This window comes from Larimichthys crocea, chromosome III (genome assembly GCF_000972845.2).
Source record: "Larimichthys crocea isolate SSNF chromosome III, L_crocea_2.0, whole genome shotgun sequence".
NCBI lineage: Eukaryota > Metazoa > Chordata > Actinopteri > Sciaenidae > Larimichthys > Larimichthys crocea.
The window spans coordinates 51,121,206-51,145,400 of record NC_040013.1 but is presented as its reverse complement, the minus strand read 5'-3'; the positions used below and the strand labels follow the sequence as shown (position 1 = coordinate 51,145,400).

The 24,195-nt window shown below is 41.3% G+C and overlaps 1 protein-coding gene across 3 annotated transcripts in view; it reads right to left on the bottom strand.

The window, feature by feature from the left end:
* Window positions 1–772: 772 nt before the first annotated feature.
* cacna1ba (calcium channel, voltage-dependent, N type, alpha 1B subunit, a) overlaps window positions 773–24,195 on the bottom strand; it is a 121,183-nt gene continuing 97,760 nt past the window's right edge. For 2 of the 3 annotated variants that reach the window (XM_027278178.1, XM_027278179.1), the window contains 12 exons: window positions 23,857–23,984; window positions 23,525–23,621; window positions 19,928–20,033; window positions 18,643–18,750; window positions 16,895–17,016; window positions 16,024–16,205; window positions 13,917–14,049; window positions 12,020–12,139; window positions 9,546–9,584; window positions 8,043–8,277; window positions 7,673–7,890; window positions 773–6,611 (listed from right to left, as the gene is read on the bottom strand). In XM_027278178.1, coding sequence (XP_027133979.1) covers window positions 6,057–6,611; window positions 7,673–7,890; window positions 8,043–8,277; window positions 9,546–9,584; window positions 12,020–12,139; window positions 13,917–14,049; window positions 16,024–16,205; window positions 16,895–17,016; window positions 18,643–18,750; window positions 19,928–20,033; window positions 23,525–23,621; window positions 23,857–23,984 — 2,043 coding nt within the window. In that variant the 3' untranslated portion in view covers window positions 773–6,056. Of the gene's footprint in view, window positions 6,612–7,672; window positions 7,891–8,042; window positions 8,278–9,545; window positions 9,585–12,019; window positions 12,140–13,916; window positions 14,050–16,023; window positions 16,206–16,894; window positions 17,017–18,642; window positions 18,751–19,927; window positions 20,034–22,550; window positions 22,648–23,524; window positions 23,622–23,856; window positions 23,985–24,195 lie in introns of all 3 variants that reach the window. The other variant, XM_027278177.1, reaches the window with a different exon arrangement.

Below are 24,195 nucleotides of genomic sequence, written 5' to 3'. Positions count from 1 at the left end.
CAGCTCTGCTGCACGGGGTGGAACTCTGAAGAATATGTCAATACTGTTTTGAATAGAAATTTGTCTTTTCAACAAACCCCACAGTTTATATCAAATATTAAAAATCAACAACAAAATAACACATGGTATCTAAAAGTACTAAGTTTTCTACATGCACATACATTGTTAGAACATGCAAACATTTGTATTTTCTCAAGAAAAAGCCACATCTACACTGCCAATGGTATGCAGGAATAGAGATTGGATCACTTGTAATGATTTGTGGCCGATTGGTCCAAGCTTGGGCACAGGTATGTTTCCTTTGCCAGCTTACTTAAAGAAGGTATTTTGATGACTGTTTGTGACAAATCTTTTTAAATAATGAATGCATCATTGCCTTCCTGTATTCACGCTGACAGTATTGATTTTTGGAAACCCTATTATAACAGGACACACCTCCCATTTTGAGCCATGGAACTGTCATTGACATTGTTGAAGTGGGTAAATGTTATGCATGCAAATATACATATAAAGTTGCTGTATTCCTAAATATTTTAAATAATCTGTTTTTTGTTTACACTTTGTGCCTTTATGCATTGTAAGTCTTTTTTGTCTGCTTGGTTTTTGTTTGTTTTTTTCAAAGCATTTTCTATAAAACATTTGGTCAGAATCATGCTGAAGCCTGGATCTGGAGAGACCAGCATGTAAAGCTACAGAATGGATGGAGAAATGGGTTTGTCTTGTTGCATAGCCCTAGCCCTCTCATGTTTTCAGCTTGCCTGTGCAGTGTGTGTTTTTGTGGTTTCCCTTGACTGCTCGCCGAGCCTCTCAAGAAATCCTCCACAAATACCTTCTAGCCAATCGGCTGCCGCAAAGGTTAAAATCTGTCCCTCACAAAAGACAATCTGGTCTCGATGCCATTCATATGTATAAAGTTAGTTGCATATAATAAATATTGTTTTTGTGTAAATCTGCCTACAGTATATATCCAGTTCAGAGCAGAGCACAGTTCCAGACATTATGAGACAGTCCTTCAGTCCCACTCTGTGACCCAGAGAGTCTAAATTCTTCCTTCAAACTGGAAGCAGAGATCAGTGTGTTGGCCAGTAGGACCACTTGAAGGAAAAAATCCACCCTCCACATCTGTCAGGTCATCTTCTGACCATTGTTACATATCAACAGTGCTGGGGTAACATGCGGAATGTCTTAAACCTGCTTTCTTTCTAATGGCCAGCAGGGGGCTGCCCCATTGGCTGCAACAATAAGGTCAGATTGTATTTAGTCTTATGGGAAAATGAGCCTACTTCTAACATGATTTATGACCTCAGTAAACAGTTTCCTCATGAGTTCATGGTCTCAATCTCTAGTTTTAAGTCTTCTTCCATGCAGCCTGAAGTTCATTTAGTAAATGATGGTCCCATTTAGAGAAAAATAGATAATAAAGCAGGGTATGTGTTAGGACGTGGCCTTGACAAGTCATTCTCAGTGAGTCCATCCAGCACAATACACCTACGAAACTCAAACTACGCAGTGCTGATCAAATATGAATCCATATTCTGTTACTGCATTGACTATTTTTCTTCTCAAACGTTTTGAAAAATATATTTTAGTTACCGTTCAGCTGTAATAAAAATGTAAGTAAGAATGTTTGTAATTGGGAAGGCTGCCAACTTTTTCAAGCACAGCCCCACATAATAAAAATCAAAAATATATAAAACAAGATGGTAACGACCATAAACCCAAACTCAAGGTTTCAAAACAGTTGTTCACAAACCAGGTGACATCACTGAGTTTACACTTATTATATTTAATATTTTCAGCGGTTCCACTGGACTCTCTCCGGGGAACACCAAAGACATGAAGTGTGTATTACATGAGTTTACAAAATTTTGTGTTTATTAAATGTAATATATTACATTTTGAAAGCAACTTGCCTGACACTGCATATCAGTCTGTGGTGTTATGTTGCCAACATTGCAGGAGACGTCTTGGGTTACGGTGTCAGTATTTAACACCCACAAGACAAGATCCCCTTAATCTGTCTCGCCTCCTGCTTCTACAGTACTTCACTTCTAAAATAATTTTCTTCATTTTCCAGACTGGGTTTTAACAAGCTCCTGATTTCAATCAAAAGTGTGGACATATTAGCTGTGTCCCAATACTCACTGAAAGTTAGCTTATGACAGATTTGTCAAGATCAACATATGTTACTTGATTATTAACAAATGTCAGTACAGAAATGCAATTAGCAATTTTCATCATTAGTCTATAGAATTTGTCTACCAGAGAGCTCTGACGAGTTGATTTTTGGCTGTAAACTGTCCTGATCTCTGATCTGTACTTATCTCAAACACAATTCTAATAACTGCATTCAACCAGTCAAAATGATTGTATCTGCCAACATATGATCAGAATGACTGTTAAAAAACATAACACAGTAAAAGAACTGTATAAAAAGTGCCTAAAAAATATAAAACTCATCTCTGGGCAGGAAAATAATCTGCTCAAAACTCATGACGCAAACTTCCTGCAGTTATTGTGTTCACTATTAGGTGTACTGTTTATCAATTGTTCTGTGCTGTTGTTATTGTTATGCATTGAATATAATGTGAAATACCCATACAATGTGTCACTATTCCTCTTCATAATTCTCTTGCACATTGCACGAAAACAGCTTGGCATTTGAATGTGTTATGGAATTGGGACACAGCTAATAATGCTATTGTTGCTACTGTAGGTGGAGAAGTTCGTTGTGCTGCTTCTTTTACAGTGCACAGTAGCAACTTTTCCGACCTGCCACCAAAGCCTGTGATATGAATGAATTTGACCACTTCCTGCGGTCGAACTCCACGGTACAGTAGCTGCTGTGAATATCTTGGCATAATATTACATCCTTTTTTTTGCCAGTACACTGTCCATGAGAGGATGATATAAAACAAAACACCACGAAACAACAAACTGCACAGAGAAAGGCCAAATATATCCTCAACAGCTGATGTTTACTAGTGTTAGTTTAATCCACATACACACACACACACACATGCACGCACACACAGGGGCTGGCTTGACTCAGATATCCATTAAGGATCGCCCTTTGCTACTCTGGGTCCTAAATCAGTACACACTCTTTAACCCCCACCGCTTCAGACTCCAGCTGACCAACACACACTCAGTCCAAGCAGCACAGGAGTGTGAATGCTCACACTGATACAAAAAAAAGAAGAAAAAAACAAACAAACAAAAAAAAAAAACTACAAGGTGGTCATAGCAGGTAGCTGACCAGGTCTACCATCTAAACATGCACACTGTGTTACTGGTATTCATGTAACTGGATTGATATATTTATGCAGTTTTCATAGTTGTTAAATGCTTGTATAGCGTTTCCACAATGTTGATTCTTCCACACATATACATGATTTTATCAAAAACAAGAAAAATAATCGACTTTCAGAAGGTCATTTTTCCATTCCTGTCTTTAAATGTACTGTAGGTATCATTTCTCTGCTTGCAGATAAGGCTTTCTGTACAACATGTTTTCCTGCAGAGCTACATACAGAATGGACTGAACATCTACTCGAGTGTGGATGCATTAGAAAACAGTTGACATTGCATCTTTTTTTTTCTACAGTATATCTAAAAGGATAGGCACTTTGTCTTAAAACATCGCAAAGAAGTCTGTAAGAAACATTAGACCTGAAACGATGGCAAACCGTAAGCAGTTCACATAAAACACAACTTTTTTTTTTCATGTCATACAAAAAATGCACACAATGAAAAGAGAACATCTACAAGGAATTTTTTTTTTTATAGAAAACAAATCTAGTCAGTCAAGTACTCACTACCATGCGTTGCTTCTCTCTTGAAGTTTGCACGAAACGTTTAACAGACAAAACAATCATCGCGGTCTGTGTGACAGCACTTCACACAATCTGTTTGTCTGACACAAAGGGAATGTCATAAAGGATTAGGCATCATCATGGAATGGTAGAGTCCTAAACTAAAGAACAACACAGCTGTTTGTACAGTGTCATAATGTCTTTGAGGTGTTCCGACATATTCATTCATCATTTCTCTGAGCGATTGATCTGCTTTTTGTCCTGTTTACATCACTTTCTGTTGAAACTGCCATACTGACTCTCAAACACTTTCAGCTACTGTCAATGTGTAATTCTACATAGAGCTTAAAGATCCAGTGTGTAGGATTTAGTGGCATCTGGTGTAGTTGCTAAATGCAAGCTCATCGCCTCACCCTCTCCTTCGAGAGTGTAGGAGATACAACGGTGGCTTTGAAAGTCATGAAAAACATTAAAGGGGGTTCAGTTTGTCCAAACTGGGCTACTGTAGAAACATGGCAGACTACGTGGAAGAGGACCTGCTACCCCTGTCGATAAAGTCTCAACAATTCTTATTTTCAGGTGACCAATGAATAACATAGTTATGAATATTATATTCCATTTTGCCATGTTGTGTAAAGCCAACTAAATCTGACACACTGGTCCTTTAATTCATTTGAATGTTCTGTTCTACAGTATGTTGTGCTGTTAGCTGTAATAATAATGTGAAAGATGTTGAAATGTTCTTAGACCAGCTAATAAAGAGCACGACTCACTCGAGTGTGCCGTTGTTTTTAGCTGAAGATTAGCGCTGACAGCAGACAGAGGCAGTTATAGACTAACTGGTGAACATAGTGGAGCATTTAGCAGCTAAAGAGAGTTAGAAGAAACCAAACCAGAGCTAACAGGAGAGTCACTGCTGGACTCACACGGTCAAAAAACACAAGTCCAAATGAATGCTATTGTTGCTTTGTCTGCTATATGTGTAATTAATCAACCATTTGCTAACATGTTAGCTGTATCAACTTTAGAATGTGATAATAAGTCAAGCTTGCTGTGCTGGCCCCAAATGACAAGAAAACAACTATTCATGAAGCTTTATGTTTTCTCACTTTAGAGCAGCAGTGGGAAACATTTGAACACAGTGCAGTCTCTCTCGGCTGGTCGGAGCACGCCTCCCACTAAACCCACAAGTTGAACCGCAGCAGAAGGGCCTAGTTGTCCTGCAAAACCTCAGCCCTCGTAGGGGTAGCTCTATATGACTGGAGCATTGCCAAGACCCTGGTATCTTCTTGCTAGAGAGAGAGGAGCACCCCAGGCTTCAATGACATTTAACATCAGCAGTGCGCACACACTGCCACTATTTTCCACCATATCCCAGAGTTTGTCATCGCGCCTCTTTGACACTTGTCGCTATGAGCGCCCTGGTATTGAACATAATGAGGCAGGAGCTCCGTGTGGAGCCGGAACGCGCTCAGTGTTTTGTACTAAACGCTGTTGTCAAACGGTTTTATTTGCAAAGCCACTCGCTGAAAATATTGAGCTTGTGTTAGGGAGAGGGCCTGCACACTGCACGAGCAGTGATTGACACTGCGTTAGAGACTTTTTCTGGCTCTGACTGGAGCCATAGATGATCTGTCTCGTGGACTACTGTCAGGATATAGTGACAGTTCTTTTTTTTAGTTACCCACTGCAACTTTAATGTGAATAAAGCTTTACTGCTCAGTAATCAATCAGTAAAGAATTAACCGTCCAGCAAAACAGCAAAAATGGTTTCTCTGGAATACAGACTGGAGTTATGAACGACACACAGCAGGTCTGGTGGTTTATCTACAGCATCCAAAGATTTCTTTGGATCTTCACTTCTCCTCCAAAGTAAGGAAATATTTTCATCTTAATATACAGTTTGCATTCATGATATAATGCTGTTTGAGGATCAATATGGTGGTGTCAACAAAACACTCAAGTCCAAGCAAATCAAGCTACTATAAGACATCTGATATTGGCAAAAAAGTCTATTCTTCAGTTTCATAATGCTACGTGCCCTTTAATAAAGATCAAATATAACCCATCTCAAGCCTTCTCCCAGTTTAGAGGGTCTCCCTAACCTTAACTCTCCAAGTTAGGATTTAAATACAGCATTTAACACACACAGTGACAATGTGAACTAAAGCCTTCAAAGAAGATGATAAAACTCATCACAATTCTTCAAAAATGCATTAAAAAGGTTGGTTTAAAGCCATGCTAGCACCATTCGTCCTCCTCTGCCTCCTGGTAATACCTGGGTGCCCTGACGCCAGAGCCTGGGCTGGTGCTGCCTCCAAAGCTGAAGTGGTACCCGTTTGGCACCCCAAGGTTCTGCTGCGGAGCAGGAAGCAGGGCTCCCATCATGCGAGGCAGTGCAGTCCGAGATGAGTGTCTGACACGGGGGCTCGGCGTCAGTGACGCCGCATCCTGGAAGACGTCCAGCTGGTCCCAGAGGCTGCCGTAGAGGCTGCCCAGGGCCTCGTCGTGACCCTGGCCCAGGAAGGGCTCAGAGCTGATACGAGTGACGGGGCAGGGGAAGTGGCGGGAGCCGCTGTGCCGGAGGGCGTTGTGCTCCGACAGGCCGCGGCTCAGCCGGCCAGGACTCAGAGAGGCCTGGCTGGACACAAAGTGGACGGGGGATGAATTGGCAGTCTTGTAGGCCACCCCGGGCCGCGGGGTGAGGGGGGTCTGGGGGAGCTGCCGTCGTCCGCGGCTTGGCGTGCTAGAACTGGAGCTCAGTGCCACTGGGCTGCCTTTAACCCAACCACTGCCCTAGATGAAAATTGGACAAGCAATTTGAAACGATAGAACGATGAGGAAATTATGTGAGAGAGGAAAGGAAAAGGGAAGGAAACAGGCACAGGGCCACCGGAGGAAGGAAAGGAAAGACACCAAAATGTGATATGTGATGACATGACAGATGACAGAGGACAAATGAGGGAGAAAAGACAGAAAGGAAGAACAAGCACTAATGGAAAGGTAACGACCGACAGACAAAATGGATGAAAAATGGTGAAAAGAGAAAGTGGGAAGAGAAGTGAAAGGCCATGAGAGGCTGCACCGCAGGCAGACAGAGGAGAAAGTAGCAGTAAGAGCATGCAGAGCCAGTCTGAATTCAAATTATCTTTATAAGTTCCCTCTATCTCCTGACTATCACTAACAGGCTCCAAGGCTGCATTGCTCTATCAGTCATTTTAATGTTTAATGTGCAGATAAATATATATTCTGTATTATATTGACATTGTGAATTATATACAAGAATGTCAAGTATGTTACACTAACTGCAAAGATACTAAACACACCAAATATGGCACTGGAGAGAATACTGCACATCTAGTGGAACATTATTAGAAGACCTAAACCTACATTGGATCTCATGTAGCATTGACTAATTGTCCTGTATTTAGAATACAGACTTTTAGGACAATAATACAAAATTCTTTCACAAGGCCCATTATGTCTGTTCTGCTCTTTCTTTAAAAACAGCTTGCAAATATATAGTTTAATTTTTTTAATGTCTTTGTGATTTCCTATCACAGCCAGTCTTCAGTTTTCAACTCAAACATTTGGAAATAGTGGATTTGTTGGGGACTATTTTCAACTGTGGATTAATCCACATTTAGTGAGTATTTATGTCAGTTAATCAAAATAAACTACAGTGTGTGTGTCAACAGTAATGAAGGAAATTTTCACCCAGCGCAACAGTGTGCCTTGTCGATATGTTTTTGGACAACAACGCAGCTCTACAGCGCTGAAGAATGATTAAAAACCAAGAAGTCCTCTTCTCCCTGAAACCTGCTCTGGCCCTACTCTGCACGCCTGTGCCCTCCCACCTGCTTGTTGCTGGTTTCCTGCCCCTCACTGGGGGAGGCGGCACAGCTGGCGGTGGCAGATTTGGTTTGGCAGTGTTCCCGGCTGCAGTAACGGTCGCAGGAGTAGTAACGCTGCTTGTCCGCCGAGGAGTGGTGGTGTTTCCTCTCGTGGGAGCGTCCACGGTCATGCACTCGCTCTCTGGTTGCAGCTGGGTCAGACGCTGGTTCTCCTGGTGCACCTATGGAGGACAACACTACAGCATGAAAGGTGATCTTCCTGTACTCTAGATAATATTAGAGGCCTAACTTTTGTTTTGCATTATATGTTTTATCAAGACTTTGGGTTTTGAGTGGCAGCCAACAGAAGATGCTGTGTGTTGTGCTCACTAACCAGCAGAGCTAGGTGGTTGTCCACCCAGTGGTGTGTCCAAAGACCTCTGCCTCTTCTCTCTGTCTCTTTCTTTATCTCTGTCTCTGCGGTGGTGGCAGCGGTGGTGATGGTGATGATGGTGGGGTCGATCCTGACTGGGTTTCTCCAAGGTGTAGTCCCTCAGGTTGACCTCCTGGGGCCGCTGTGGGGCCACAGTGGAAGCTGAGCGCTTCATAGGGCTGGCATCAGGTACAGACTGAGGGAGACAAAGGGGCTCACTGAGAATCATGTCTGACACAAGGCTTTCATCCAGCATCTCCTCATCGTTTACTCAATTGCAGTACTACATGAAGATACTTGAGAGAGCACGGTCTGTTTTCACTCATGCCAGACGCTTATTTACACATTAAAATACAAGAACTTTATTTATCGACTCTTGTCAGCGAGAGTGAAAAAAGGTTTTGTGAGTTTTATGTAAAGACTGCACAAGTTGGAACACCTGGTCAGTCTGCATCTACAGCTCTGACTTCATCGCATTTTTATTGTCCATTGACGGATAAAGAATCAGGTGTTTCATCCAAATCAGTTAGAGTTCATTCAATAAAGGTAATCTAAGAGACTATTTCATAACCATTTGTTCAAAAAAATGTCCATACTCACTGATCTGTGGTCTATTCCACTTTGGACACCAAGTGAGAAATGACTGATACCTCACGATATTTTTTTTTCTTTTTTTAAAATGGAATTGGATAGAAGTACGATAGAGTAACATGCTCTGAGGAAAAGGAGGACAAAATGCTCGATTAGGGGTCTTTGCAGATGGATGTCTCTTTTATTTATCTCAATTTGAATGAGATATAATGATTGGCGACTCCAATGTAATGTTTTGGGGATTTTGCATATAACACAATATTTTTTTCACACACTATATTTTAAAATGTGTCTGTTTTAGGCACAAAATGAAGAAATTCAGTGATCTCTAACAGAATTACATACCTAGAAAAATGTCTTAGGTACCATTGGGTTCAGCTAGGGCAGCTTCAGCATATGTAAAAACCCTGGCTAAGGCCCTGCCAGGATCTGATCTGTTTTTCCATCTTGTGCTACCATACATACAGATTCAACTGTATGTATGATGACAGCAGATGGAAATTCTTCAGACATGCAGTATCATTTGATTAAAATTGAGTGTTAACCATACAGCACTGATTGCACACACTGTGTTAAGGTAATACATTCAATGCAGTCCGACAGAGTGTCTTTTCTGATGCTACACAGAGGCACTTTAAGGTGTAGTGCCATCATGCTCCTGATCCAGAGTAATACTACACCCAGTTGGATGGTGATATTAACCCATGTGAGTCCATGTGATCATCATATCATCATCTCACATTACAATGACACTGCATTTGAATTTGTTCTTACAGCACTTGCACACAGTGAGTTTACCCCACTGGACCAGCTACACCTGAATAACGTCAAACCACAAACAGCTACATATGTTGTGTGACATTGTGTACATACAGCTAGATGGATTCCTGGAGAGTGGCGTGAGTGGCTCCGCTGTTATGCAAGAGAGGGCAGATAAATAAAGAAAGTGAGTAACAGAGAAAAACACAGCAAGATCAGCTGTAACTGTTTGTGGTTATACAATTGTTCAAATACTTTACTTAAATCCACTTTGTATAGAATTTCTAGGAACGTATAGCATTATTATACAACACTTATATAATAATGATACATTTAAGCTGAAAATTGATGCTCTATAGGTACATAGCACAGAGGAGGTAGTTGTGAGTATAACTGCTGTCTTTCAAAATATTTGCACTGAATCAAGAACTTCTGATATATGTTTTGGTTAACCCTTCTCTGAAAATGGCACCTTATCGTGGTGGAGCACTGCCTGCATGGGAGCTGTGCATACTCACTGCTGGTCACAGAGAGAGGAAGGCTCAAAGCCTCATGGATTGGTCATAAAGAACAGGTTTGTGCCCTCTCTGGAGTTTGTCTATGTGATGCTCACAGATATCTCTAAGAACATACCAGCCTTGATTCCCTCTAGAGAGGGGCCTAGGGCATATCCTGCTAATTAAAATGGGGCCCTGCACACGCTGTAATAAATGGTGATGACACTGTAAAATCAGGATCTAATCAGCTGGTTTAAAGAAACCGAGTGTGGGCTTTGCATTCTGTTCTTCTTCACTGTGAAGCCAGACTGACTGACTCGCTGAGGTTTTTCATTTCACAAAAGCACAAAGAAGAACAGGTTTTAACAGATGTCATCTCCTGATCCTGGCAAAACGGAGCTTAAATTAAGCAAAAAGAAAAGCAATCTAGCAAGAGTGAAAGATAAACTGCTCTGATTGAGGCTGAGCCCCAGAATTTGGGCTGCACGGTACAGTTCCCATCATCCTCAGCAGCAGCAGCAGGCAATTTCCAAAAGGCCAGCATTAATTAAATCGGCTAAAGGATTTCCTGCCCTCTGTTCCAAGAGGTGAGAAAAAAAGGGACAGCAAGTCAACAAGGCAACCTCCCGCCCCTGTTCCTTACATCCTTTCATTATTCCCCACTCCAGCTTCTCTCTCTTCTATAGTAACCCAATTACCATCTTCCTCTCCCAGTAAATCTTGAGCCCAAAGTCATTTGGAGCCACTATCATCTTTTCGGTTGCCAGCAAGAGAAAAATGATACTGGACAAATAGCTGGCGGCCTGCCAGGATCTAATTTGATTATTGTAGACCTGTTCTCTGCAGTGACAGTAGGATCAACAACAGCTCTTCCAATTGGGCTGTGAAAGGAATGCACTTTAAATGCATGAATCGATCAACATCACTCAGGAAATGAGGAGCTTATTATATTTCTTAGGAACTAGTGGAAGATTCATGTAGAATTTTTTCGGCCTTAACTGGATGAATAATGAGTCTCAGCTCCTCTGTGCTATTTCAGTAGAACTGTTCGATGTGACGGTTCACAAAACACTGAGTGTTGTTTCAGTTTATTCTCAGTAATGCAGACACAGCGAACTTTTTACATTAGTCACTGAGAATGCTGAGCTATGTTAGGCTATATTTAACATCTAGAATGTTAAAGTAAGTTCTGAATGAAGCGATTAATTAATTAACATCCCTTGAAACAATAATGCAAGTATGGATCGATGAGCAAATTAACTTAATTTAATGTTTTAATGCAGTATAACTCATCTGGAATCTTACATTTTATGCTCCTCATTAGTAATATCAGTAGTAGTAATATTACATCTCTGCCAGTACGGAGTGTCTACACAGGCTGTGTAATGGCTTGTGTTTTATCCACACTGTAATATACCAAATCCAAAGCGTATTTTAATGCTTCAGGTCTATTTTCTTATTATATCGGGCTCTTAGAGCTGCCAAAACGTGGGTGATCTACACTCAATACCGTGCCTGAACGCATCCTGTGTAGACACACTGAAGCTGCTGCTCTGGTAATGTGTTGTTCATGGTACGCCTCCAGTGTATACACAGTGTAAGATTACCAAAAAGTCACAGATGTATAGACTAAATTCATCTACAATCCCACAGAAAATTAGACAAAACAGCTGTGAAGAAATTAATATAACATGTGGGCCAACTCTTCTACTGGCTTACATCAACCTTATTGTTTTAGTTGTATACTTTATGTTTGTAGGCCATCAGTATGAATAAGGGAGGATTAATGTAAGTTTCTTAACCATTTATATCTTAATGTATGGTAGCTATTGGCTAAAAGAATATTATTACAAGCAACTGAGTGAATCCAGGTTCTGCTCTGCAGTGGAGAGAACAGGAGCTGTGATAAGTGCAAGTGAGTAGCAGAGACTAGAATTTGACAGATTAAAGGACTTTAGTTTTTGTCTACTGAAACAATATTGAAATGACTAGAATGTGAATACAGATAATGTGCATTTCTGTCAGATGACTACAACTAAATGAAAATCAGTTTCCAAAGTGAACTCAGGTGTGGTGAGGATAAGGCATTACCTGCAGGTCAGTATTAAGTCGAGGCATAGAAGCAGCTCTGCCCTGGTTTTCCAAACCTGAGCTAGGGGCTGGGATTGTACTGCTGGCACTAGTCTCCATCTTCCTCATTTCCACCGACTCCTGGACACACACAGACACAGACACAGACACACACGCATGCACGCACGCATGCACGCACGCACACACACACACACACACACACACGATTCTCATCATTAGGTGTCTGTAGGTGGGGAGGTGAGGTTGGAGCTGCATCCTTTCTTTGTTTTTAGTGTGTATTTTTCATGTATGAGATTCATGGTAAGTCTGTTCCTTATTTACGGGCTAATTAATACTTTAACGGGAGACGGCTCTATTATTTATAGCTGGGAACAGCTGGGATACTCTGTGGAGGGACCAGAGATCCACATGGAAATGAAGAGAAGGAGAAGGGAGTCCAGAGCTTGATCAAAGTGCTGGGAGAGGAATAGACAGTATAAACCTAAACAATACTCTGTTATTATTGGGAGTCACTCCTAATAAGATGCAGATGCTAATGGTGCTAACCAGGCTGCACAGGTAATATAGAGTGTAGCATCACGCGACTTGGCTGAATGAACTAATTTTGGACTTGCTGGTTAACTATGGATGGGCTTCAACATGTGACAGTAGACAGGAGAGCAGCAAGAGACTGGGGGAATAGCGACATTTGTGACAGTGCAGACCTGGGCACATTAGTGTGAAAGAGCAACACTGCACCAAAGACATACAGTTGTATCGCCTTGCACATGATTGCAACAACAACTAGATGATTTGATTCTGGACCTCCCTTCCAGTTCCTCAGTTAGCAGCCCTGTACACATCGAACTTCAGAAGTTACACAAGCAGCTTTCACTTCCCAAAGTTTTCTGACGATGATACGTTGTTGATTGTGTATCACAAGGGAACAATCAGTAATACAGGGAGGTCATTGCAGACTGTCAACTAGTGTGAGCTTAACCTTCTTCACATGATCACCAGTAAGACGAAGGAGATGGTGATTGATTTCCACAGGAAGACATCTCAGACTGCACTGGTCAACATTTGAGGATTGGATTTTGAGATAGTGGGAGTGTACAAAAACCTGGGTGTTCACCTCAACACGAAACTGGACTGGTCGGACAACACAGACATCCTGTACAAGAAGGGTCAAAGTCGTCTACACTTGCTGAGGAGACTGAGGACCTTTGGAGTGTGCAGAAAACTTTCTATGACACCGTAGTGTTATCTGGTCAGGAGGCAGAAAAGACTGTAGGACTGTAGAGAAATGTTTATGAATTTCAGTACACATTAGTATTTGGTATGTTACCCTTTTGTCTTAAGGACTGCATGCATTCAAGCTAGGATGGACTATACAAACTTGTGGAAAACCTGATGACTCATACTATCCCAGCATGATTTAACAATGTTCCAAAGAGCTTCTTGTGATGTCCCAGAATTTAAGTGCCTTCATAAATGTTCAATGGGGTTGAGGTCAGGTGACTACGGAGGAAAGTCCATTCCTTGGTCTTCTTTGTTACCACCAAAGCACCACTACACCATCACACCTCCTCCTCCTCGTCCATGCTTTAGTGGGAACCACACATGCAGATAACGTCCATTATCCTTCTCTACTTCTTACAAAAACATGACAGTTGGAACCAAAAAATCCCAAATTTGGACTCATCAGACCAAAGTCCAGAATTTTACTGGTTTAATGTCCATTCATGGTTTTTCTTGGCTCAAGCAGTTCTCTTCTTCTTGTTGGTCACTATCAATTGTGGTTTCTTTGCTGTCAGACACACTAAATAAACTGTATATAAATTGTGTGTATAAGTGGTGTAACAGTGAGTAAAATACAGTTTCACATACACAGCATGTGTCTGTCTGTCTACAGTACCTGAATAACAGTAGTGTCCGGTGTGTCGTCCGATGGGCCCCTGGACATGGTTCTCTTAGTCTTAGCTCGGGGCACTTCCTTGGGTTTCTCCATCACCCAAGAAGATGATGCCTTGATGTGATCATGACCTGGCCTGTGTGGGTTAGTCACAGCTCAGTATAATACTACTACTACTACTACTACTACTACTACTACTACTACTACTACTACTAATAATAATAATAATAATAATAACAATAATAATAATAATAAAACAATGTAAATCTTACGTGTCAGAGGTTTACATTTTAACCCTGCAGATGTCCAAACTTCATTTGATAACTTGATAATATTTGATCACTTTAATTAAGTAGAAGGATTTAGTAGTAAAATATGATAATGCTGTGTCCACATTGTGTGTGAGCACATTTTAGTTTGGGGTGAAATTACTGTACAATAGTCATTTATATACATCGTTCTGCAAGCATTAATTCTAGAACAGTAAAAACCAACTCATTTTAAACTTTCCTCTCTTTGTGGGAGTGTCTTGCCTCTACATTACATTGTTACATTAAATGTACAATCTATCCATGTCTGTGGAGATTATTGGTCAAGACATCATAAAACATATAAAACACAAGAGGGAGTGCTGTTATATTCAATATAAGCATATGCCAAGCAACACATCAGTATTTTCCTGAACACTAGCTTGCTAGCTATTTTGTGTTATTCTACATGTTAGCTGCTTTGTATCATTTATATTTATCTGTATGTGAAATCAGTCTGTTGACCGTCACCTTGGTGGAGTCTTTTTTTCCCCATCTTGCCGTTTTGATTAAATCAAACATATTATCTATTATTAATATTCAGCACCAAAGAAGAAGCAGGAAAACGAGTAGTTACTTTAGTAACAGCTGAAAAAAACAGTGTTTTAAAAGTCAGTTTAATTTGACATGTATCTGATCGACCATGTGATCTGACACAGGATACATAGATCTTGAACTCCACCACACACCAGATGGTTGTAACTAAATAAGTCTTTTTGATAAGAGCCTAAATGTTGTTAAGAATCTAAAGCAAGTGCAGCTGTAACTTTTTCATTTGAGAAGGTCTCCTTCCAGATTCCAGTGTGGGAAATCACCACGAGCTACTCTGCAGCTGTTAAGGCAGAGTGGTAGACATGTGGCATAATTTATAATTCGGTGGTCCTGCTGGAGAGTCCTCCAATGTTCATGCTGATGTTCAGCTCAGAGGAGAGTTACACCTGTTGATTGCTGTTGCAATAAGGCAACCCTATAGTTGAGTCATGACTCCATCATTTGATGTTAGCAGCTACAGTGCTAGAGGTGAAGATACTGAAGGGGATGTTAACCGAGGAAGTATAGAAGTGACTGAGCAGAGGCTGCTGGACTAGAGAAAATCTTGCTAGTTTTTTATCATAAGTAATGTAATTATAACAAAATACACGTGTAGCTGTCCATGTTTACCACAGGGGGATTACAAACTGGGGGCGCTAAATCACAAAAAGACCAATTTCTGCATAATGTTGCTTTAATATCATATTAAACATCTAACATCATTTAACATCATATTCATGTGGTAAATTACATTATAATGTCTGCTGACCTCAGCTTTTTGTCTCGGTGTAGTAAAGCCAGTTTCAGCCTTAGGGCTAGATTTTCTGCAGCTTTTGCAGCAGTTTTGTGAGATGTGTCAGATGTGAGGCATTCTGTCCCAAACACATACTGACACAGCCGGCTGGGTGTCATTTGTGTGAGTGTTTGCATAGTGCATCAGCACCTGCTCCACTCTGAACTGCAGCCCCCTCTCTACCTCCTAATGAATCCATGGTTAAATATACATTATTAATGTCATCATTTCAGTAAAGTTATAGTAACTGTTATTCTTGGGTTAAGTTAAATCATGGCAAAATGTGTTGTTCAACAGCATCTACTGAGGTCTAGCTCTCAGTCTGAGTCTTTATTTTCAAGTCAGAACTTTATTTTCAGCCCAGAGGCAGTAAACTACATGTAAACCTGCGGAGCCTACCTTCACACTTTGATTCTGGATGTAGTTTCTAGTCTTGGTGTGGTAACCTAAGTTTCAGATCCTGAAACATTGAACTTACAGTGTGCCTCCATTGTTGAGGGAGTTGGAGCTAGGTCTGGTCTGTGGCTGGGACTTGGCATGGGATTTGGACTGGGGCTGAAGCATGCTGGGAGGCTCCACACTGTTTAACACCATAGGCAGATCTTTCTCCTGCATGTGAGTCAGAGGCAGCAATGGCTTAAACAGAGCCCCGACCTTGCACTGTGGAGGAGAGACGGATGGCAACATGCTCAAGATATCCAGAGGCAGCAGGCAGAATATTGTTGGATCCAGGTCTGACAGCGGGGGCTCAGTGCCACCCAGATGTGGAGACTTGGGCCAGAATATTCATTTCTCGCAGTCATGCTTGTATGTGGTACATTTGTGTGTATTTGTAGTGCTTGTGTGTGTGGGAAAAAACATGCACCTCTACAGTAGATGTGCACAGTTGCAAATAATTCCCAGCCAGTAGCTCAATGCAGGTTCATCTTTGGCTGATACATGTGCCTTCCATACAGCTACTCTAGCAGGTAACCAATCACTGGGTGCTGTTAGCCATTGATAGATTTTGTAATCCACCAGTGAATGACTAGTGGATGCAAAAGTACCTTCTTTGCATGTGTGTATACATGCAGGCAGAGTGTGTATCAGTGTGTGCAAGCATAATAATATGTGGGCGCATGCATACAGGTTTGCACTAGGGATGTCACGATATGTGTGTATTGACAATAACCGTATTTAAAAAATCATGTCAATAATACACATGTGATAATATTGTGTAATAATATCTGATATCGTGACAGCCCTAGTTTGCGCTACTGCATCCAACGTGTCTGTGCTTCAGTGCGTGTCTCTCTCTAAGTGTGAATGTGTGTGTTGTGTGCAGGCATTGTGTGGTGTGGATGTTGTACCTGAGAGCCTGACGCGCTCTGTTGCTGCTGCTGCTGCAGTTGCAGCCTCCTCGCTCGGTTCTGCTTATAGTAGTCAAAGATCATCAGGGCCGCATAAACCTTCCCTACTGTCAGTTCATTGGCTGAGGAGGTGAGGAGAAAATTAATAATGTGAGGAAAGGGGGGACAAGACAGGAAAAAAAGGAGGGAACAGGAGAGTAAATTCTGCTGACTCATTCCTCCGTCCTCGATTCATCTCCATGTGTCTGCTTGTCTCCCTGATGGTTTAGTTTAAAGCAAAGGAACCTCTTACACTGAGCGATTTGACTGATTCACAGTAAGCGATTAAAGCAGATAAAGTAAAAAAAAAAAAAAAAAAAGAGCAGCTCAAGTCTGGATATTCATTTGTGTAGTCAGGTGATGAACACAATTCTTACCGAAAGGTGGCAGCAATAGCAAGGCTCACTGCACAATACTGTAAAGGGGAAACTCACAAAGAATAGACTGCAGCCACTGATAGCAGCGTGAATCGTGCATCACTTTCAACCTCTCAAGGTCTGATTCACAAAAGATATTGCATTAATGATACGCTGTGTGTAATTTGCCCTTGTTTTGCATCCGTTCATGTTCATCTGCAACTTACAGTTCATTATTTTTGACATGTTTTCTTCAAACTTATGTTTGGTACCGCCCAAGCTAACCTGCCTCACTTGTTTGTTTCTATATCTTGCTGCTGTTACAAGTGAATTTCCCTGTGGTGGGATGAATAAAGTATATCTAAATAATCTAATCTAATCTTAAACAAAGCACACTTTGATCCAGGATCAAGTAATTACAGACCAGTCTCAAACCCTCCATTCTTCTTCATATAGTTAACAGTAATCTTTGTGAAGCTTTCAGGACCTGTCAACATTTTGCCAACTAACAGTTTGGATTCCACATCGGTCCTTCTGGTCTGGATCTCAGGCATTTTAAACCATTGATCTTGTATACTCCTCAACTGCCCTGGCTTTTATTCTGTTAAAATGTTTTGCTGTCTGGTCTATCACTACAGGGCCGGCCCTGCTTATTTCAGCAAGACGATAACAAGCCACATTCTGGTACAACAGCGTGGCTTTGTAGTTAAAGAGCGTTACTACCAGAGACCCCAGTTAGTGTCCTCAGTTCCCAAATGCTTACTGAGTGTTGTTAAAAGAGGTGATGTAACACAGTGGTAAACATGCCCCTGTCCCAGTTTTACTGTGGTGTGTTGGCATCAAGTTTAGAAGAAGTGTATATTTACAAAAACGATAAAGTTTATTAGTTTGAACATTGCATTCTCTTTTTATTTACATTTTACAGCGTCTCATCTTTTTTGGAATTGTGTTTGTCATTCCACTCTCAAAAAATGGCCTCATTTAAAATCATATTGGCATTTGTAAATATTAAAAAGTCAGACTTGGAAAAGATGCCACGTGGCTCACTCTTCACATGTTTATGTGGGAGAATAATGTTTGTGAAATTATCTAAAGGGCAAATGCAAACCATCTCTTGTAGTATAAAAGCAGCTGTAATGCCTCAGATATAACTTTTACGCACACATAGAGCATTCACACATCAGTCTCTCTACTGAAACGACTGATGCACACATGCCATGTCTTCTTTTGTTTTTTTATGTATAAACTTACTTTCGTGTGACAAGGAGACAGAGTTTAACCCTATGTGGGTGATAGTGTTAAACAGCTCAACCAGAAAAATGTACTCACAGTAGATAATGGTAAAATGCTTACGTTTATGTGGTGTCACCAACAGGTCCATGGTCTTTTGGGAGAGGCTGGGCCACACTGTGGACAACTCCTTTTTTAACTCAGCGTCAGATAATCGCTGGGCTACCATGCCTGGAAATCCACAGACAGAGACAGAGACAGAGAAATAGAGAGATGGAAGTAGAATGAGAAATCCTCATTAAAATGCAGATAGAGGCAGTGAAGCCAGGAGAGAGAATCCAGCACACACGCTCAGCACAAAGTCCTTCTAATGAGTCCAAATGACTTGATTTGTGAATTTACAGCTGGCTCTTGAACACGTCTGTCACTCTTGTGGGGAGTGGCTTGCTGCTAAAGGAGCCATTTCACATAACATGACAGTGAGGTGAGTGTTGGAGCAGACATCTGTCATCTTTATTAGTTATTTGGTAAAAACAGCCTTTGTTTGTAACATTTGAAGTCAATCCCACAGATGTCAGATGGACGATTTGATAAATTATGGATTCCAGGTGTAAGTCTGATCAGGGGAGAATGACCTCAGTTAATGTTATTGCTGTAAAGCCACATTTTGTCTACATGAAACCCATTAAAAGCATAAAACATGCAACATTACTTGAATTAATTATCAGGACATTATAATTTATATATTATTAGCCACAGTGGTACCCTGCTATATAGTCACCTCCCTGTATTTTCAGATATATGGTGTTGGACATTAAACCACACACAGCTTTCACTGTTAAGCACACAGTGAAAAAACACTAAATCATCTTCAATTGGTTTGACATGAGAAGACAGCACATGTTTTAGCATGTCATATGAGCTGCAGCATGTTCATCGCTGCTCTCAGCTTTCAATAATATAATTAGTGGTAGTAGTAATGGTATATATTTATTTATATTTATGTACAACACTGGGTTGTGGTAGTAGTACAGCCTTTGAAGGCTTTTTGTTTGAATCATGAACAAATTGAAAAGTCACAACAAGTCAAAACTAGACACATGGCTAACAGAAGTTACTTAAACTAAAAAAATGAAATTTAAGAGTTCTGTTGTTCGATTTCTGAGGGTCTTAAATACTCCACAACATCGCAGATAACTGAGCTAGCAGATCATTTTCGGATTATAACAAATGTCATGCACTTGCACATTAAAGCACACTGTGTAATGTATATTTCAATTCAATTCAAGTTCACATTCATGTAGTGTTGTCTTGTCCTGGGATGGAGAACCAGAGATCATTCATCCATCTCTGCTACTCATTTTTATTCTCTTCTTTTCTCATGATGTGTGTGGTGTGTTTCTCTGACCTGAGGCCAGTTTGATCTCCAGGGCAGTGCGAATCAGGGCCATCAGGGTGGAGGTGAAGTGGACAGTGTTGTCGTCAGCGATGGGCATGTTCATTTTGACAAGGCGCTGAGGAGAGGAGATGAGCGGTGACAGAAAGACGTTAGATCACTGAATGACAGCGAATAGCCAAATTAGAACATATAGTTCTCTCAGAGAAATCAATCTGTGTGCTGTCCCCTCCATGGTTTCACTCTCCCGGCTTACAGTAACTTAAATGTGCTTTGCTAAATGTTTGTTGAATAGGAGCCATTTTGGTGAAATGTTACTGAGACTTGGTTCAGCACACAAAAAGCCTTCTCTACAAGTACGTACAGAAGAGACAACTAGACATTCACATTCACTGCTATTGGCTACATTATGCACTACGCTGCAAGTCAAGTGCACTGGTGCAAGACTGACATTGACCGAAAAAAAGGTGAGAGAAGACATGTAACGCATAACCATGAAGGTGCCTCAACAGTCGCAGGAGCTCGACTCTGTGGTTGCCATCCTAGCAATCATCAACTTGGAGTTGAGGAGCTTGAGTATGCTCTACATGTACAGTGGCAGCTAGCAATAAAAAGTGTCCACTTCACCAAGCTTGGGCAGCCATAGCAGGAAGACTTGGTTCATATAGGACTAATGGCACCACTAGATGCATACAGAATGCTGTGGGATTGTTGCTGTAAGAGTTGAGCTCCCCTGAACACAAAAAGCATTCACCTACATATGCTATCAGTGGCAGTGCAGAAAGTAAGAAAGACCAGATTCAGAATGAAACGGGGATGGAGAGCTGAAGGGCAAACACGCACACACGTGTACAACCAAACAATTTGCATGTCGTCACACATATGCATACATACAACACACAACCACAGGCTGTACAACTGATTAGAAAGACAGCGAGACTGACTAGAAATTTCAAAAGACAGTTAAAGAAAATTTTACTTGTAAACGTTGTTACAGCCTAATAGAAAAAAACGCTGCATTGTGTCCACGTGGACTGTATATGACCCCATTTACATCTGATATTAACACACAATCTGCAACTGTGTTTGTTTTCTGATGATGCGATCCCAAGTCTTTTCATTTACACCTGTATTAGCATCTTGATTCAGCTTACATGTGTGTAGATCTCAACATAGGACACTAAAGGGAAGTGTATGGAAAGGTATCTGCAAAATGTGTTAGAGGCATTAGCAGGATTGCTAAAACTAGGATTGCTCCAGTTGAAGAGAGAAGTGCTCAAGGAGAGAAAATGTGAGGAGAAACGGAGCTCATGTCAGACCAAGGTCAGTGATTCCCATCATGCAGAGGCTACTCAACATTACTGGTGTGAAGGACTTACAGACAGAAAGATTAGTACCACAGCCCCGGACGCACAGACTAGATCAATTCTAGTCCTACATTTCGGAATAAAGGAGGAAATGCTTGATGGAGGGAATATGCAGAGGCACAGAGGGCCTTGAAGGAAAACAACACAAAATTCCAGACCCTGTATCCAGCTCGAATACGATGTGCAGATGTGTGCCTGTTATACTGTTATATATGTTGGGTACCCCTCTCTAGAAATGATGGACAAAAGGTTTTTATGAAAAATGAAAAAATATCAGAAAAGGTTCTGACTTAAATTAAAAAATTCTGAATTAAAATAAAATTATAAAAATTATAACTAAAATTAAGGAGCAGTCCGTGGGAATCAACCACATTTCTAAAGATTACTTCCTAAGCTCAAGAGTCAAGAAGTCGTTTTTGAGAGGAAACTTGATATATCACCCAGATCATTGCTAGATGCTGATCTCTGTGCATTTACACCTGTATTAACATGATACGATATGCAGGCACAGATCATGTCTTAGTATCAGGTAGAAATTGGGTCTGTTTTCATTTGTCTCAAGAAATATTCAGCAAAACATAATGAATAATAAAAAAAAAGATAAAAATCACATTGATATTGTGATTTACTACAAAAAACCTACTACTTACTACCAATATTCACAAAGACACACACACACACACAGACACACACACACACACACACACAAATATTCTGTAACAGTGGATAGATGAAAGAGATGAAGGAAAGAATGAGAGGGAATGGGCAGCAAAGACTGAACCACAAAGTGAAAAGCACACATAGAAAGTATTACTCCCACAGAAAAGCAAAAGCAGCTGCACGCACGCACGCACACACACGCGCACACACACTCAGGCAAACACACACACCTGAGCACGCACGCACATACATACACATACATACACACTGCTCCACAAAATAAAGCCCCAACTAGGGAGTACCATTCATAGGAAATAGTGACATAAAGTAGCAAATTTCCTCCATAGAAATATTCTATCTTAATTAACATGACTTCAAATCTAATAATCTAATAAATTAAGCTCTATGTCATTATCATTAGTGGTGGGTATTAGTAAAACAGTAAAAACAGATGAGGTAGGGGCTTACACCAAAAATATTAGAGCACTAGCAAAACAAAGTGAAGAAACAAGGGAACACTGCAGAGCACAGACATTGGCTTGAGATCACGCCAATGGGAGAAAGGTTGTCGAGCACAGGGAAGAAGGTGGAGGAAGAGGAGGGTCTACCTTGTAGGCGACTCTTGGTGGACATTTCTTTCCCAAACCTAAGGGTGGGGACATGTGGAGCAGCATCTGATACATATCGAGGTACTTGATACGGCCACTTGACAGGGTTGGAAATCAAAAATAAACAAAACGCAAACAGAGAAGGATGGGGAGTTAGAGAAGGAGGGGGGGAACAAAGGGAAGAAATCAACAAAACAAGAGAATAATGGAAAGGAGAAACAGAAATCTGTTGTTAATAGATTTCCTAGAGTGAGATGTAAAGTGGATGTCATCCTCGGCCACTGTGGTGGGGCACGGGGATGCATCGCTGTGGAGCTCAGGATCCCTGACAGGAAACATGGGATGATAAAGAGTGAGTTTGGTAGGAGAGGGGAGGAGGGGAGAGAAAAAAGGGGGGGGATGGGTTGACCCAACACACAGGATGAGGATGGGAGGGAAGAGAAATGACAGCATTGTAACGGGGATGTCTGCCTCGGCATGCTAGCAGACATCCCACTGGTACTCCAACCAAGGTGCACGGAGACAAAGGTTTCAATGCCAGCCCGAACGTTTGTTTGGGGCTTTCACTCATAGCCTGGCTTTCCTCTGGCAGACATCTTCATAGAAAGGATCATATCACATTCTTCATAAAGCTTTTGATCGGATTCAGATGTTTTTAAAGATCTGAATGGAGTGATCAAATTTCTTTGAAGACTTTTTGATGGTTGGATCTGATAGTAATGGGAAGTAAACAGGTCTGCCGTCTAAACATTACATACAGGAGAAAGTAGGCATGGCAGGCGGCATGTTGGGACGATGCCGTGGCTTTGAAAGCTTTGTTTCCTCTCCGGCATCATCAACCAAAGCCAGTCAGTTTGGAGGGGTGGGTGCTGGTGTAAAGGCGATTTCATTGGTGCACAGCCATTCATTTAAAAGTCTCTTGGCATGGAGGTACACAAAGCACCCTAGTGACGGTAAGTCTGGTATTTGCAAACCTTGTATGCTACCCTATTAGGGCAGTTCTTCCCTAAGCCAAGGGGGGGTGAGATAACACGTAACAAATTGTACATATCCTTATAGGAAATCCGTCCACTGTGGAAAAGAACAAGCACATAAATAAACAAACGTTCAGGACAGCTTCAAATAAAACAGTGATCATCAGTGGGCTGACTGCATACAACAAGGTATAGGAACAAGGCCTGTGTATGGGACCTCATTCAGTCACCTTAGTCACAAACGGGAAGAGAGGAGTAAAGTTAGGATGTCTATTCCCTCCACTTTACTGTGTATGCTATTCTCTGGGGCCCGGAGAGAGGCTTGAACATACCATGCAGCTGGGTCATACTCGGCCCAAACCCGGATGAACTCATCGAGGTGATGAGGCCCCAGAATGGAGGAGTCTCTGGTTAGGTACTCAAAGTTATCCATTATGACAGCCACAAACAGGTTCAGCATCTGGAACACAGACATGTAGGTTGAGTTTATGCCGACGTTTTGGCCTGGTCGTACAGGCACATGATCAAGCTTAAGAGTTACTGTGACGGTTGGCTTTTTAGCAGTTAGCTGCTCAGCTACAGTCACCAATTAGTCATGTGAGTAGTCACAGTGTCTCTTCACTGTGCTACTTTCTGGGCACAAAATCAAATGAATGTGAGCTCTTCTGTCG